Genomic DNA, 17904 nt, shown 5'->3' with positions numbered 1-17904 from the left:
TACACTGCTGCCCATTCGCCATCGTATGATAATGGGGCTCATTTACTAAGGGTCCGCTGACCGCACTATCGGCGGATATTCTGACAATTTCCGATTTGCACCGCATTAAAAGGGGCATTTTGGCGCACATGTTATCAGATTTTGGTGCATCGACTCCGGCTTTCATGCAACACAAATTGGGGGCGTTGGCACGGAATTGAACATTTAAATTGTATCGCAAGACATGCACTTATATATACCGGGAAGAAGATGGTGAATCGCAGCAGCTGGGCATTCTTGTCGGACAACGCACCTCGGGGAACGCACAGGGATGGGTAAGTAAATGTGCCCCAATGTCGCAGCCCTTGCTGCTTGTTCCGATATATCAGGAGGCTCCGGTGTCTTCATGTATTGGGTTGCTAGGCTGCACAGAGATTATTTTTACACCAGGTCCTACCTGACGTAGAAATATTCTGCAGCATGTGAACTTGTGCGCAGACGTGGGGCAGGAACAGCCTGTCCGGTCCACTCATCCACCAGCCGTACCCCCCTTCACGCCACTACAGGCCCATAAATAATGGCAAGTACTAGCAGTTTTCTGGTGCATAAACCCTGAAAAATATCCCCCATAGTTGTCCAATAATACTGGCGTACAATTTTTTTTTGTTAAATGTGCATAAACAGTAAAGCCTATACTACTATATTACAGAAGTAAAAAACCCTACAACACATAGGGGGTCATTTACTAAGGGCCCGATTTGCGGTTTCCCGACGTGTTACCCGAATATTTCCGATTTGCGCCGATTTTCCCTGTATTGCCCCGGGTTTATGGTGCACGCGATTGGATTTTGGCGCATCGGCGCTGGCATGCATGCGACGGAAAGCGGGGGGCGTGGCCGAACGAAAACCCGACGGATTCGGAAAAACCTCCGCATTTAAAAAACCGGAAGTGTCGCGGAGCTTGCACTTACCTTCATCCAGGATAGGCCGGTGTATTTGAGTGCGTTCCGATGCTCTTCAGCGCAGCAGCGCCACCTGGTGGACGTCGGAGGAACTACCTTAATGAATCCCGGGCGGACCCGAATCCAGCGCAGAGAACGCGCCGCTGGATCGCGAATGGACCGGGTAAGTAAATCTGTCCCATAAACTTGGTATTGCTGAAACCATATGAACCAGTCAACTAAAGTTTAGAAATCTTTATACAGCACTATGGACTCTTTATAAACAAAACCCCAAAAACTGTGGAATGTTTATTTTTCTACCTTACGTTCCCCACAATTAGGAACTACAGGCAGTCCCCAAGTTACATTCAATTTAGGTTCCATAGGTTTGTTTTTAAGTTGAATTTGTATGCAAGTCAAAACTGTATATCTTATTATTGTAGCTCCAGAAAAAAAAAAAATTGCCCCAGTGACAATTGGAGTTTAAAATTTTTTTGCTGTAATTGGACCAAGGATTATCAATAAAGCTTCATTACAGAGAGTTTACAGCTGATCATTGCAGTCTGGGACTGTAATAAAGCATCCAGAGAGCTTCACCAGAGGTCACAGGCGGCTGTAAGTCTGGTGTCCTTAAGTAGGGGAATGCCAGTATAAAGAAAAAAACAGCTTATTTAATACACAAAACTCAAAAAAGTTCAAATAATTATTAACCTAAGGCCTAGACCTACTGATTGTTAACACTTCATAAAGTGAGAAAGGCACTGCGCTCCTAAATATATCCCTCCTACCCACGCTGCAATAACTAATGTCTCTGAATCATGCAGAGCACTAATCCTGGGACCAGATCCTGTTTCCTCCAGGTGCTATTGTAGATACACATCATATAAGAAAATAATTGTGGGATTCCTATAGGAAGGAAGTCCTTGCCCAGAATCTTGGAGCAGAGCTGCACTCCTTGGTATTGGTTAGAGAAAACCTATTAATAGCTGCAGTATCTGTAGGCACGCTAATGTTATTGTTATGTGTAAGGATTCAGCGTAGAGATAGGTAAAGTATATCACGTCAATGGAAAACCACTGCTTACAAGAGATCTACAGTGTCTGTCTCATTGCTATGTCTGAAGAAGCTAACAAGACCCAGAAACAGACAACAGAAGCCATTGGAATTTATACATAAACTATACATTACTGATACAATAGGATTTTCATGACCTTAAAAGGCAGAGCCGCCAGCCAGGACCTCTGCAATCACGTCTACCGTAACTGGTGGTAACAAATCATTCATTTATTTTTACAGAATATAATAGATGTGTTTTGGTACCTTACAGGGAAACCTGTTAAACTATAAATGTAGTGTAATCTAAAGGTAGCATGTTATAGAGCAGGAGGGGGTGAGAAGAATGCACAAAATGTTTTATCACAGTGAGCATTTTATAAAGCAGAGCAAACTGTGTACAATGAATAGGCAGCGTGTTATAGAGCAGGAGGAGATGAGCTGAAGGTGGCGTTTGGTAGAGGAGGAGGAGCTGAGCAGATACCACATAGTGTCCTATCTGCAGGCAGCATATTAAATAGCAGGAGGAACTGAACAGATTGGAAATAGGGTCCTATATGCAGGCAACATGTAATAAAGCAGGGGAAGCTGAGAAGACTGTACATAGTGTCCTATCTGCAGACAGCAGGCTATATAGTATTAAGAGTTTAGCAGATTGTACATAGTGTCTGCAGGCAGCATGTTATACAGCAGGAGGAGGCACTTGTACATAGTGTCTTATCTGCACACAATGGGGTACATTTACTTACCTGGTCCATTCGCGCTTCAGTGGCGGCTTCTCGGACGAGCGTTCGGGTCTTCCGGCGATTCATGAAGGTCCTGCGCCCAATGTCCACCAGGTGTCGCTGCTGCGCCGAAGTCCGCCGAGGTGCCCCGGAGTTCATCGTCTTCATGGTGGTGCATGTGAGTATGGCCTGTGCGACCAATTTTTTTTTTAAATGCGGCAGTTTTTTCTAATCCGTCGGGTTACCGCTCGGCCACGCCCCCCGTTGCGTGCATGCCAGCGCCAATGCGCCACAAACCGATGCGCGTGCGCCAAAATCCCGGGGCAATTCAGGGAAAATCGGCGAAAATCGGAAATATTCGGGTAACACGTCGGGAAAACGCGAATCGGGCCCTTAGAAAATGACCCCCAATATATTATATAGCAGGGTAAACTGGACAGATTGTAAATAGTGTCCTATCTGCAGGCATTATGTAATAGAGCAGGAGGAGTTGAGCAGATTGTACATAGTGTCCTATCTGCAGGCAGCATGTTATAGAGCAGGAGGAGTTGAGCAGATTGTACACAGTGTCCTATCTGCAGGCAGCATGATATAGAGCAGGAGGAGGCAACTGTACATAGTGTCCTATCTGCAAGCAACATATTATATAGCAGGGAAAACTGAACAGATTGTAAATAGTGTCCTATCTGCAGGCAGCATGTTATAGAACAGAAAGAGTTGTTGGTCAGACAATTCTAAAGATACTGGCAGCTCAGCTGTCGCCACCATTGCTCAAATATACAGTAGCTTTACCTATCTTTTCTGATAATGAGTACATTTAGTCTGAGAAGAACGACAATAGTGCACATTGTATTATTACCAAACAAAACTTTATGCTCCAAATTAGTCTCAACGAACCCCTTGTCTAACGTGCCTCAAAAATGCACAAAAATGCACAATGTTTTATGCTATAAATTGGGTCAGAATTATGGTGCATGTAGTTCATTTCATCTCCCGGGATGTTCTTTATAACATCTGGAGAAGATCAGATGATACAAATGACTTTGTTCACAGCGTGATGTCTTCTGGATCCCTTTCATTTAAAATTGGTAGTCATGTATTGTGTCCCTTTAAGTCTTCTTTGACCATATGGCACATTCTGGGAATGTTTCGTTCCTCGTCGTTGGAAAATTAACTTTGACGTACTGGGAGAATATAAGCGAAACACAAAATTGGTAGCTGAAGTATAGAGATAGGCACTTATGCCCAGGTGAATGAACTGAAGTGCTTGTAATCAAAAATACTGTCCTCCAAACCTCCGGGTAATTACCAGTTTTCAGATGATTGGCAATCAAGTAATTAAAGCGTACTCGCCATGTTTCATCAACATGAAATGTGTTCGTTGTTAAGGAAAAAATGATTTTGAGTATTCATTCTACTGGGAGCAAAAGTTGTCAGCACATCATAGGAGTGAAGCAATTAAAATGCATTAGACTGTAACCAGCCATGAAACGGTGACATTAAGAGGCAAATATCTCGCTCAAAGTGAGCAATTTACAAAGCTATGGACTTCACAGCCGCCTCTAAATGGGGGGGGGGGGCTTTGTTGTGAAACTGTAGAAAAACATAATGTATAGTAGAAATTATAGAAACAATTCCCCTATGGCCACTAGTTTACAGTTCTTCCATCTCTTCATGGCCTCATGACTTTGTAACATCTATACTAACCATTGATGGGGCAACACACCATCACATCAATTTTAGGTGCTCAAAAAAAATATTTATCACAAAATCATGGATTTTTTTGTTTGTTTTCAAGAGATGTGTTGATTCAAGAGGAAAGGAAAGGAGGAAATAGTTTACAGAGAAATAAGCCCCTAAGGGCTGCATTATGCTTTTCTGACTACTCCTTGGACTACTGATTTGGACTTGGATATCTTCTTGTTGAGTCTTTTGGCAAGGATATCGATTAACTTTGGTTCTTGCAATTTTGTTCTTGATATACAATCCTGGTACTGCCCTTGGCATGCTGGATCTTGTAGTAATCCTTTCCCTTTCCCATGGACTTCTGATTTAGGCTGGGATGTATTCCTGTTGTGACTTTTGAGAGGGATTTGGACTATTTCTTGTCTTTACGATTTTGTTTATGATGTACAATCCTGGCACTGCTCTTGGCATGCTGAATCTTGTAGTAATCCTTTCCCTTTCCCAATGACTTCTGATTTAGGCTGCGACGTATTCTTGTTGTGACCTTTGGTAGGGATTTGGACTATCTCTTGTCTTTGCAATTTTGTTCTTGATCCTGGTACTGATCTTCACATGTTGACTCTTGGAGCAATCCTTTCCCATTCACTTTGCCCAGTATAGGGAATGTTGTCAATTTGGGGAGCAATCATTTAGATAGGCTGTCATGTTGGCAGGGACAGTTTAGGGCTTTCCCTTCCTGTCCTGACACTTGTTGAGGAGAGAATGGTAAGTGGCCTAAAGGATTTAAGATTATGATGTAAGAAGGAAGTAGAGGTCTTGCACAGTTCCACATAATCCTGTAAGATATTAGAAGATGGCCAAAGAGACTCACTCCTCATATGACCTATATGAAGTCTCTGCACGGTGGTTCTGAAAAGGGCTGCAGATATATCCACCCTAACAGAAATTGGTTATGGACTCAAATTTCTGACTCAAGGAAACAATTCCATCAATTGTTACCAAATCCAACTCAAGACCTTGACAAGTTCCAATCTACAACGCAATCACTGAGTTGCACATATCATATTATATATATATAATATATAATGTAATAATATAATATATAATATAATATAAAAACTATATACATATTTTTGAAACAGTTTTTGCAAACATTTCAAGATTTGTTTAAACAAGAGTAAACATTAGGAAGACACATCCGTATTTCCAAAAGTTCTTGGTTGAACTTGACGGACATATGTCTTTTTTCAACCGTAATAACTATTAAACTATAAAAATGTATGACTAGATTTGGGGGTCCCTACACGAGTAACATATCCATAAACAGCTCTCCAGTCAGCTGAACTGTCCTGTCTGCAATAGATCGAGTAGTAGGCTTGAGAAGAAGAGCTGGTGGATGTGATATAATTTGGTAAGAGAGGATACAGGGTGAAGGGGACATGTTTGTATGTAAGGCAATGTAGGGATCAGCATGTATAGTGAACACAAATGTAAAAAGCAAGACAATGGGGCAGATACGGTCCTGTCGCGATCCATTCGCGCATTCTCTGTGGAGGATTCAGGTCTTCCGGTGATTCACTAAGGTAGTGTGCCCGATGTCCACCAGGAGTCGCTGCTGCACTGAAGTCTGTCCAAGTGCACTGAAGTTCACCAAGCCAGGCTGGGCACAGGTAAGCACGTGTCAAGCGACACATTTTTTTTTTAAATGCGGCGTTTTTTCCGAATCCGTCGAGTTTTCTTATGACCACGCCCCCCGATTTCCGTCGCGTGCATGCCGGCGCCGATGCACCACAATCCGATCGCATGCTCCAAAAAACCAGGGGCAATTCAGGGAAAATCGGCGCAAATCGGAAATATTTGGGTAACGCGACGGGAAAATGCGATTCGGGCCCTTAGTAAATGACCCCCAATGTTGGAAAGCAGGGCAAAAACAACTCTAGAGAAACCATTCTGAATACAATCACTAGCATGTAAGCTACAAGCATCTGCTTTTACATTATTTCAGATTTTAGCAAAAATATGTCAATAATAGAAGTGGAAGATTATGCAGCTCCATTACCCGCAGCGCCATCTTCCGAAGTCTTTAACCTAAAATGGCTTATACATAGTATTAAAAAACCCTTTTACTTCTATTGTGAAAACAAACTCTCGAGAGTTTAAAACGGCAACTATTATTCCTGGCTCCGACATCATTTCCTGCACATTTGCTACTATCTATCAAAGGAAGCATTGAAGTAAACATCTTAGATTCAACGCCAAGTATTTTTGCCTGTAGAAATTAGACAAAGAGTCATTTGTGCATGCAAAAAATAGATTTTCCCTTGTCAGCTTTCAAGATCTGTCTGCAGCAAAATATACGCTGGCAAACATTTTTTTAGATCTGTATTGTAAGTTGTTTGTGTAGGTTTTTCATGTATTACATCAGTTCAAGACCAATCAAATGTGCAGAGGCAGTGGGATGAAGAGACAAAGGCAAGCTTCAGATCTACTGAGCACTTTATTCTTACATTAGACCGAGGTAACGGAGAATTAGAAAGATAGCCATAGCCATTTGTAGTGAAATCGCGTCAAGTTCACGTAGAGTTTAAGCTGGTCAAAGACAATTTCACGTCTATGGGAACAGCTCAACTGAAAAAAAGGATAGGACAGCTTTGACTTTGGTTCCTTAGTTTGCAGATTCAGTACAAATCTGCCATTTTTTCAAGCACAAAATCTTATCCGAATCTTTTCTGTTTTTCAGCTAGCGGAAGCTGTCATTCATCCCAGAAGGAGGGCGGACAGGAGAGGGGAAAATGAAAAAGGAAAAATCTGTAAAATTGACAGCAATTAACCTTTTAGGTGCCACAGTCAAACCTGACCACATCATCAAACAATGCTGCCGGTGGGCACCACCATGTTTAAATGCTGAGCAACGCCCCCAATGACATCATAAGTGTGCGCTGATTGGTTGTGGTGCCTGTCATTATGCATTCTATATTACAGTCTATGTATTACAGTCTGTCGAACCAAACTACCTTTTGGACCTTATGGAGGTATTCAAAAACACACTATCATAAGGTCCTAGAAGGAAGATTGGTCATGGACAATAAGAGGTCACATGACCCTTCATTTGTGGCCATTATATGGTCTGGAATGGCTCCTGATGAAGTAAACGGCATTTCTGAACCAGAGGCTTCACTTAATTTCAATAAAGCGGTGCAGAACTAAAAATAGATTGGGAAATTACTGAATATCTTGCCCACCCCCACATTTCGATAAACATGAGGTAAAATGGCCAGCCCTTTTAAGGTTCCCTGGAATGTGCTTGGTGCATAAAACTAAGACTATTTGGTTACTGTATTTTATGGACTGAACACGGAGGATGGTGGTCCATGTGTCATAGATTTCCATGATGGAAGGAGTTCTTGGTTCCCTGTGGGACAACTACACCCTACAGAAAACATGATTACAGTAATGTGCTATACGATGAAGAAGGTGAAGTGTGTAGATCCACTAAAAGCAGAAGAGGGGAGATTCCAGTCTATAGTTACAGAGAATATAAAAAGACAATGAAACTTATGTTTTGATCATGAGTCCATCAAAGAATTAGAACAATGTGACCTAACATGGGGTGTGAGTGACTGCAACAGTGTAGTAAAATAAACCAAAATGCCAGAGAAGAAAATCCCATCTAGAACGCTGTAAGTCTTCATATTATCTCAAACAGTTCTGATGTTGGATGATTTATTAAACAGAAAAGTTCCAATCTAACATATGTCATTTCATCTCAACATGCCGCCTGACAGATGCTTCAGAAAAATGGAAAACAATATTATACCGCGCTCCATTTTTATTTTTTCTCGGAATGAGGAAAATGAAGTGCCATTCTTTCCTGAAGTTCCCTAAGACTGGAAGCAGTCAGGTTTCTTACAATTACATTTACATAGGTTGACACGGTCCAATTGTTTAGAAAAATTACTCTATAACATTATCCTGCAGTGAATGCCAGGAGATACAAGCCATATTGTTATCTATCCTCCTAATAAACCGGGGGAGAGAATAATTTCAACGCTTTTCAGGCAAAAAAAGAAGAAGGTATAGACTTCACAAATTGAAAAAAGTGAAGCATTTTTTTCCTCCCAAAAAGAAGCTGCCTCTAAAGTGCCATTTACATGGAAGTCATGCTTTAAGCCTCCTTCTTACAAGGTGGAATTTGAATTATGCTTAAGACACAGTTTTCTTCCTTCTCGAAAAGAAATATTTATATATTTTCCACTGAGGACATTGCCAATTATTTACACCACTTCTATATCATTCCGTTTTAAGTCTAAGGTTTAAGTCTGGGAACTTGGTACAGTACAGGAATAGGCTGCAAAACAATCAACAGTAGGGTTGAGCGGACCCATTCAGGTTCGATTTTGGTAGAACCTCAAAAGAACCTAAAAAAAACTAACCTGCACAGATTGCAGGTCTTTATCTCATTAAATGCTGCCCGTGGGTAAACACCTGCAACTGATGACAGCACTGATTGCAACATTAACAGCAGGGGTAAGCCTGAACACCAAATCCAAACCTGAACATCTCTACTCAACAGATGTATACCGGGTTTTGTACTTCGTTATAGCTAACAGCAGGTTGTGGACTTCTTTGACTTTGGGTCACCATTAAGCTCAGTTTCGCACCAGTATACATAGATCTGGACATCATCATGTAGGAATCGTAAGACTGCTACCAGTGCTGTGGAGTCCGAATTGTGGAGTGTACGTAAGTCACCATTTTGGTGGAGTCGGTGTTGAAATTATTATAAAATTTAGGAAGTTAGGGAAATTAGGGGAGTCAGAGGTTTGGATTCCAACACCACAGCCCTTGCTGCTGCCTCTTATGGGGGCCCCAGTTGGATAGCAGCTGTCCTAGGTCAGTTAGGGGACACAGGTTCAGAACAGCATGGGGCAGACCAGGCAAAGTCTCGGACAGTCCAGGTATCAGGGCAGGAGGCAATCCAGCAGAATCCAAATAACAAACCAAAGGTCAGGCACAGGCAGCAAACAGATAACATTCAGGGTACATACATATGGATCAGAGTCAGGTCTTCAACAGAGAAAAGTAGGGGCATATGGAACAGAAACTTATTCAGGAAACAAAGCTAGTGTCAAACAAACGGGTCATCGGAGCCCTCGTTTTCATGATCTTTGGGGGTCTCATTACCAAGACCCCCACTGATCAGCAAGTTTGGCCCTATCCTGTGGATAGGGCATAACTTCTGTTCGTGAGAAAGCCCCTTTAAATAAAGACATCCCAGACCCAGTTAAAACATGTATAAGCCATCAAAAGAGATTCCTATATTTACTATATTCTTCATATATTTACTTGTATCTATTCTTACCATCATGATTGGGGTTTCCTAAAGTCCATGGTTCATCTGAATCAAAATGTGTATCTCCTCCAATTCCAGGTCCTGGGAAATAGGCATGGGCCAAAAATCCTCCCTCTCCATCAAACGGTGAGCTATCCCCATGGAAACCTGATGCAAAGATGATGGTAATGTCTACTTCCCGTTTGTTGTTTTCTAACTCATAGTATGGAACTTCTTCAAATGTCAATGGAGTTACATTCTGCCAAACATCAAAGGCACGGCGAATGGCTTTACGTGTTTCTGTGTCTCCCACTTTTGGAGTGACGTTCTTTATACTGCAAAAGAAAGAAAGAATAAGAATTACAAATAGTTACAACTAAAAACCTAGAGGTTGATCATATATTTAGGTCAGCATGGACTTTCCTTTCCTTGTATTTTGTGCTTTATCTATTTTTAGAAGACATTTCAGGTTAGCTGCTGTGTATTACCACAAGTCTTAAAAAAGATTGTTCTTAAAGGGAACCTGTCATACTGATACTGGCCTTATAAACCACTACTAGTATGTTAAACAGCTAAACACCTTCCAGATAATGTTTCTTTCAGGGCCCAGGGTGGTGGCATCATCCACAAAATCAGCTTTGAAGTGAGATGTGAATTAGTTGTATAAAGTCAAGGAGGCGGAGAAATTAGCACTGAAGTCAAGCTGTCACTGATCCCCTCTTTGCTGTAATTGATAGTCCTGCATCCACAGACATCACTAGGCAGATGTCCTGAAGTCCGGTGAAAGATGTCAATCACATGGGAGGATGTGGGGAGAGCTTAACTTCAATGTTAAACTCTCCGCCTCCTCGACTTTATACCAGTTTACATCTCACTTTTCTCTCACAGTTGATTTTCTGCATGATGGATCTATGCTGAGCCATGAAAGAAACATAATCTGGAAGGTATTAAGCTTCTTGAAAACATACTAGTAGTGGTTTATAAGGCCCATTTCTGATGACAGGTTCCCTTTAAAACAAACTACAAACAGCAGTGAGTTGAGTAAAATGATAATAGTCGGCCCAGGAAGCTTCATTAAAGGGCACTTGGAAAAATCAGCTGGAGAAACCAGGTAGACTGATGGTTAATGGCTACTATAATTACACTGTATAGAAAGATGTGGGCCAAAGTGTACCTCTATTTGCTACTTATTTCATAAGCACAAAACCAGTATATACAGAAGTATTCTCCAATAATCAAAAAAACTCAAAATGGTCATAAGGAGCCATAATACAACACATCAAGTCTTTCCTAACTTAGTTTAAAGTATAACTAAACCTTTGAACCGTTCTGTTTATTCCCTCATTCTCCTGTAGTGAGCAGTTTTTCAGAATGCCTTCTCAAATCCGTACACAGCAGATATATAAAGACAGGTAGCTAAAGATCAACTCTTGTAATGCCAGAGCATATCCCACATGATAATCCAGCCTTAAAAGGAGATGAGACTATCCAGGTACTGTCAGTAAAGAGTTCAGTCATCAAACAGTTTCTCTTTATTTCACTTCTGTGACTGGAGAACAGAGCACACATTTGTATTATAGTGGCAGTAGACAAAAGGATACAGGTACATTAATAAGATTGCATTCATCATCTCCACAACTCATTTAGTTAATGTTTAATTATACTTTGGTAAGAGCTCAACATGTTGTATTCCAATTGAGTACATCGTAAAACCTTTTAATCGTTGAAATTTACAATACAACCACTGCATGTCCACACACAGGGACAAATCAGGTATTATACTATTATGCAATGGCGTGAAACAACGTTGTCTTGAAAAGTTACTCATCTTTGTGACACTCATCCTGGAACATGTTCAGTTAAGAATAGGAAGAACAGATGGAGGTACAGAGATGGGAATTGTATAGTATTCAGAAATTATTGCAGCATTCTCTTAATTATGACATATTATCGATGTTTTCTCCACTAGAAGAACTGGTCATAGCAATGAATATCTCTATAATATCATTTGGCCCTATATTGCAGCACCGGGTGTTTCTATGGCATTATATTGCGGATCCATAGGGGCTTTGTATGTGCTATGTGCATAAAAGCTGCAACCCTAACCAACAAATAATATAAAAATAAACCAGACAATATGGAGACATGGTCAAGTGATATTAACCAAGGATGTATTTATGTAAAAATCTTTATACAGTAATTAGAATTTTACATGGTCTGTAATATAGGATCATTGTAATATTGATTTTACATTCATGAAGATTACAATACAGAATCACAATAAGTGCCTTGTTCCGGAGCAGAAATTTTCCTGTGTTTTATACTTAAAAATATTGGATCTTGTTATCTGGCATGATCAATCTCATCAGCCTGACGGAATCAATGACCGGTCTGTCTGACAGTAGTTTGCTCTACCCATCATCTCAACGGATCTCATATCCTTTGTGTGTCATTCCCGGTGAGGGTGAGGGGGCCGCGTCTCCAGTGTAACGCTATGCCTCCGCCTGTCAAACTGGACTCACAGTAAAAAGATATACAAAGAGAATTTATACTTATTAAAATACTGAAAATATGGATTTTGTTCACCTCAGAATATAATCTAAAATCAAAGCAAGACAGTGGATGGCTGATCTGACGGTCAGGAATAAAAGAAATAGTCTGTCGAGGCAGCTTAAAATTATTTTATCGGGCTGGTGCCCATTTCTTAATAATATTGACCTATTTTTAGGATGGAATAGGAGCTGGGATGCTATACAGTGGCTGAATATTTTTCTTAAAGCGGTGTTTCCACAAAGACAAGATTCTTAAATATAACAAAAGAACATATTAAAATACAGCATTTCACATATATAATTCCAACCTGTCTCTATCAGTCCTGATATATACAATTTCAGTTGCCCCGGGATCCAACCATAAATTTTCTGACTTGGGGTCGGGCAGAGCAGATTCTGTAGTCAGTAGGCTAAATCTACAAGCTACTGATAAGATCTTTATAGCAGGGGAAGGAGTAATAGCAAAGCTGACAGTATTTGTTATGGCTCAGATGTAGCAAAGCTGAAGTGTGTCATTGTGTTATATGTATCTCATGGATCTTATCTCTCATCTCTGATCTGTCTCATCTCTCCTTTTCTGTGTGCCAAATACTAGTGTAATGTTCAGAAGCTAAATGAAAGTGTAGATGAGTCCTGCATCCTTATAATCTAAGCACATTATCAGCACACAGCATCTCATAGCAGAGAGGAAGTCTCTTAGAGAGTCCCCACCCACACTCTGGGATATCTTGGACTTCAGATATAACTCTGTATCTCCTGACACCTGCAAAAATTTTCGGATGACTTGGTTATTGTCGGTTGCATTAACGAGGGCAACGATGAGGAGTATAGAAATAGCATCAGCGAGATGGTCATTGACCTAAAGAGGAACAAAACGTCCGTAGTACCAATTAGGATAAATGGGCAAAAAAGATCAAATCAACACCTACAAGTACCTGGGGGTGCACATTCATGACAGGCTTGAATGGAGGACCAATATCGACTGGTTATGCGGAAAGGCCATGACCAGGTTGCACTTGTTGAAGAAGCTTAGTTCATTCCAAATCTCCACCCTAATATTGAAAAAAATGTTACCTAACGATGATGGTGAGCATATTGTTCTATGCAGTTGTTGGGGAGGAGGCTTAAACAGTAGAGAAAAGAACCGACTCAACAAGGTCATCTGAAGAGCCCAGAGCACTTTTGGGGAAACACTGCATCCGCTAGAGGAAGTCTGGCAAACCAGATGCCTTAGGAAATTTGATGCCATTGCAAAAAACGCCACCCACCCACCCACTACACAACACACTACGGCAGCAACGGAGCAACAGAAGTTATTGCTACCGCCAGGTGTATTGCCATACCATGAGGTTCCCCAACTCCTTCATCCCGAGGCAATAGAACTATTCAACCATACAGTGGCTAAAGCAAAGGATTAAGTCACACCCTCATCCCCCCCCCAAACCTCTCCCCACCCCCCAAAATTAAGGTAGTAACTGTAATGTTATTTGTGTTGTTTATTATGTGAAACGCTGGTCATGCCTTGCCTGGAGTAATGATCCACAACTCCTTATATTCAATTCTCACTACATTTGGGGAACTCGAGTGTTATCATTTCCCACTACAGCTGATAAACCAACAGTATTATATTAGTGTCTGCCATGCATGGTACTGAGCAGCTGTATCTAAGCTGCCATGATATTAGTATCATCCTCACATAGGGCTGAACTGCTGTTCCTAAGCTGCTTTTATTTAGGTATCCACTTTACATAGAGCTGAGCTGCTGTATCAAAGCCGCCTTGTCAGAAAAGATGTATTCTTGTTATTCTGTCTCTACGCATTTGTCTTGCTTGACAAAGAACCTAAAGTTCGAAGAGCGTCACAAAGCCGTTTTCTTTTTATTATCCCGTCATGTACCTTAATCGTTGCACCATGACTTTGCGATTTTAAATAAAACTTAATTAAAGTTTGATATGTTTTATATTAGACGCCGGTCTCCCACACTTAAACGGCCAACCATGGATAGATTTTATTAAGGGATGAGGGAAAAAAAACATTTATTTGGGCCTAACTTTTTTAATCCTGTACCATGATGACTGCTTGAATGTGCATAAGGAAAAATCAGAAACCCTCTTTAGGGAAATATTTCTCCTGGATAAGCCCCATTCAGTATGCACTTTTAATATATTTCTTTGGGGGACCATCATTTTTGAGACGGACGAGGCAGGACCTCTATCTATCAATAATCAAACTTAAAGGGGTATTCCCATCTGGGAATTCATATTTAACTTAATTTATTTGCCACATGTAAACATTTATTCAATTGGATGATATTAAAAAAAAATGTTCCTTTGTGAACATAATTTCTCAAAAATGTAGTCATGCTGTCCCTTAGAAACAAGATAGCTTCCTCAGATACGACCACCTCACATTTTGGAAGCAGTGGCCAGACATGCGCTATAGAGTCCTGCCTGACCTCCTGGATTCAGCAGTCATTACCACAGGACAGCTGCGGAACATGCAGTAACTTTCGGACATATCATATACAAAAACTTTTTGTTTCTTTGTGCAATCCCTCCAGCAGAGGTGGTCATATCCAAGGACACAGTCTTGTTTTTAAGGGACCATATGATTACATTTATGAGAAATTATCTTCACACAGGAACAATTTTTTTAATAACATCTAATTGAAGAAATGTTTATATATGGCAGATTAATGAATCTGAATGTAAATGCCCAGACGAGAATACACCTTCAAGCTCAAGCCATGAATAAGATCGAAACGCGTAGGATAGTTTCAGTCTCACACTCTTGCTATTCCTTATCCTTTGCCATGACGTACTTGTATGTTTTAAAAGAAAAATAAAGCTGGAAGTGAAGTATTTTTACGATCCCATTTCGAAGCTGGAGTCCTTTTTCGTTTGTCAATAATTAAACTTAGTTATGAAATGCTATTACACTATTTACTATTTACAGCGTTGACATTTCCATCATGCCTGGTTATAGATGTCTTTACATAATGTGATGTGACCGTCATAATCATCTCAATGAGTCTTCTCCATAACGGTACATAAAGCTGCTCCAGTGAGGGTGATACTTCTCACTTATTTTCACCCAAGCTCTTCCTGATTTGCATTTTTGTCGTATCATGAGACGTCGGAGCGGGTATTGTAATTCCTCATAGTAAATATTTCTAGTAAAGAAGTCTCAGTGTCTACTTGAAATTCACAGTGACAACATTTGTGTGTCATCCATTCACGACAGAGAGAAGAGCAGCCTGGAGATAAAGCCGTGGTGTGGATATACATGGATGTACTGAGGAACAGTTCAAGGCTCTGCAGCTGAAACACATTAAGGGCCTCTCCCCGTAAATACGAGGCTTCCTAATCAGTTAATTGGGGTATACTACATAATTCGTCAGGGTCTCATAAAAATAAAAGGCTTACAATTCTCTGTGATTTGTTACACCTGAATCTTCTCATTCCTGCTGGCATCAATCAAAGCTTAGCTAGAAGAAGGGCTTTTCGCTGGGGTTTTCTGGCTTAGTGAAATAAATGAATTACGCCTAGTCAAACATAGATTTCATTTTCTGCTTCTCTTTTTTTCGGCAGATACTTCCCATTGGATCATTACATTCATCTTTTTTCAGTTTGTGTGCTTTCCACATGTGACTTGTTAATCTATAACCTACAGGTACAAGAGAAATTGCCCATCAACCCATGAACTTCTAAAGCCATGCAATTGTATAGGTAACTGAGGGACTGTGCTGTGTCAGACTGAACTGTTGGCTGTGAGATGGGAAGCATGGCTTAGGGTTGGATACAGCAGGATTGTGCTCTACCAAACTGAGCCGTCTGCTGTGAGATAGTAGGGGCATTCCAGGGGGTGGGGAGTAGTAGGACTCTCTGTAGCATGTACTTAGGTTTGTAAATAAAGGAAGAGAGGATGTTGACATTCAAAGATAGATTTTAGCAATAGACAAATTGGGAAGCTGTGATCTAAACAGCAATACAAACAAATTGCCTGCCACAAGGGCTGTTGGTAAAGGTGAACATAGCTTCAAAGGGTGGTCCAGTGTGAGAAAAACATGTCTGCTTTTTCAAAAACACCACCATACCTATGTATAGATTGCTTGTAGAATTCAATACCATTGACCAATGAAGCTAAACTCCAATACAGACACAACCCATGGACCAGCAGGATGGTGTTTATTAAAGAAAGAAGCCATACAGGCAGTCCCCGGGTTACATACAAGATAGGGTCTGTAGGTTTGTTCTTGAATTTGTATGTAAGTCGGAACTGTATATTTTATCATTGTAATCCCAGCCAGAACTTTTTTGGTCTCTGTGACAATTGGATTTTAAAAATGTTGGGTTGTCATAGGAACCAGGATGAACACTAAAGCTTCATTACAGACACCTGTGATAACTGTTACAGCTGTTTATTGTAGCTTGGGGCTAAAGTACAGTAAATGACCAACATCCAGAGGTCCGTTTGGAACTAGGGGTCGTATGTAAGTTGAGTGTTCTTAAGTAGGGAACCACCTGTATTGTGTAATCCTGAACAGAGTACCCACTATACCCTCTCACCCAACTTACAGACTTAAAGGTTAATTTTAGTAGAGAAAACCAATCATTCCCAACCCTAAAAATCCATGAACCCTTCTAGTAGAAATACTAACAGAGGGATATAACCTTATAAAGGCCCTCATCACCACAGTGGGAAGCTGTTACATATGGCATCTCTGGAGGACAAGTGTGGCATTGCAAAAATGACTATAGGTTTTAATGTAAACTTTCTGATATTCCCAGCACAGATTGCCAAAGACTGGTATACCAGAGGTATACTTTTCAGCTTATTGTCAGTAAACCCTTCCAACATGCAAAGAATCCATTTACACAGTTTCATGTCAAGGACATTCCTCATACATCCAAGCGGGAAATCACTTCGATAGCCAAAGGCAATTTAATGTCCCTGTACTAAGGACTTTTGCTCAGGTCAGATTGGTCTTGCTCTACAAGAACGTTTTGTTATACAGGAGGATGCAGGGGTTGTGCGCAGACGAAAGAGTAGGGTGTATGATTCTCCTTCTGTCCTTGTATGGTTTCTTGGGATCTAAGAGTAAGATACAGGTCCATCAGATTCAACCTGTAATCCTACTGAGAACGGCCCCCCAAAAAACTTCCTGTATCCAAATATAGTCAATACAACAACGTAGTGATTTCCATGATTACAGTAACAAATCTTTACTTCCTTTCATGTCTTGTCAAGTTGAGATATGAACACAAATTAATAGATATCTTTGAATGAATTAAATGTTATATTCTATATGGATTGCTAAGTGTGTTCTTCAAAAATGTAAATTACGTCTAGAAAGAATAGTTTGGAGTGTGCACTATGGAGAATACACACATTTTCACTCATTACTCATAAAATGAGTACCCTATTTTCTTTATATGTTCTATTTATGATTCACAGAGGCAAACTTACCAATAATGCAACCCATGCAAAGGTTTGGGATGCTGGAAATGGCAGGGAGGACACACAGTGATGCAATGCAGCTAACCTGTCCCCAGGAATGTCATTTTTAGTGGGTAAAAAGTTTTGCTGACATTAAAAATGCCTTTGTTAGAATTCTGAATACTACAACTACTTTA

At 40.5% G+C, this 17904-nt stretch overlaps 1 protein-coding gene across 2 annotated transcripts in view; it reads right to left on the bottom strand.

Annotated features, from left to right (window-relative positions):
* The window catches only part of MMP16 (matrix metallopeptidase 16), a 141416-nt gene that overhangs the window by 44926 nt on the left and 78586 nt on the right, over positions 1-17904 (bottom strand). For both annotated transcript variants that reach the window (XM_072151580.1, XM_072151581.1), the window contains one exon: positions 9747-10051. In XM_072151580.1, the coding sequence (XP_072007681.1) occupies positions 9747-10051 (305 nt within the window). The remainder of the gene's footprint in view (positions 1-9746; positions 10052-17904) is intronic.

The sequence above is a fragment of the Engystomops pustulosus genome, chromosome 5, assembly GCF_040894005.1.
Source record: "Engystomops pustulosus chromosome 5, aEngPut4.maternal, whole genome shotgun sequence".
Lineage (NCBI taxonomy): Eukaryota > Metazoa > Chordata > Amphibia > Anura > Leptodactylidae > Engystomops > Engystomops pustulosus.
The sequence above is the reverse complement of the archived record's forward strand: the minus strand, read 5'-3'. Positions and strand labels throughout refer to the sequence as shown.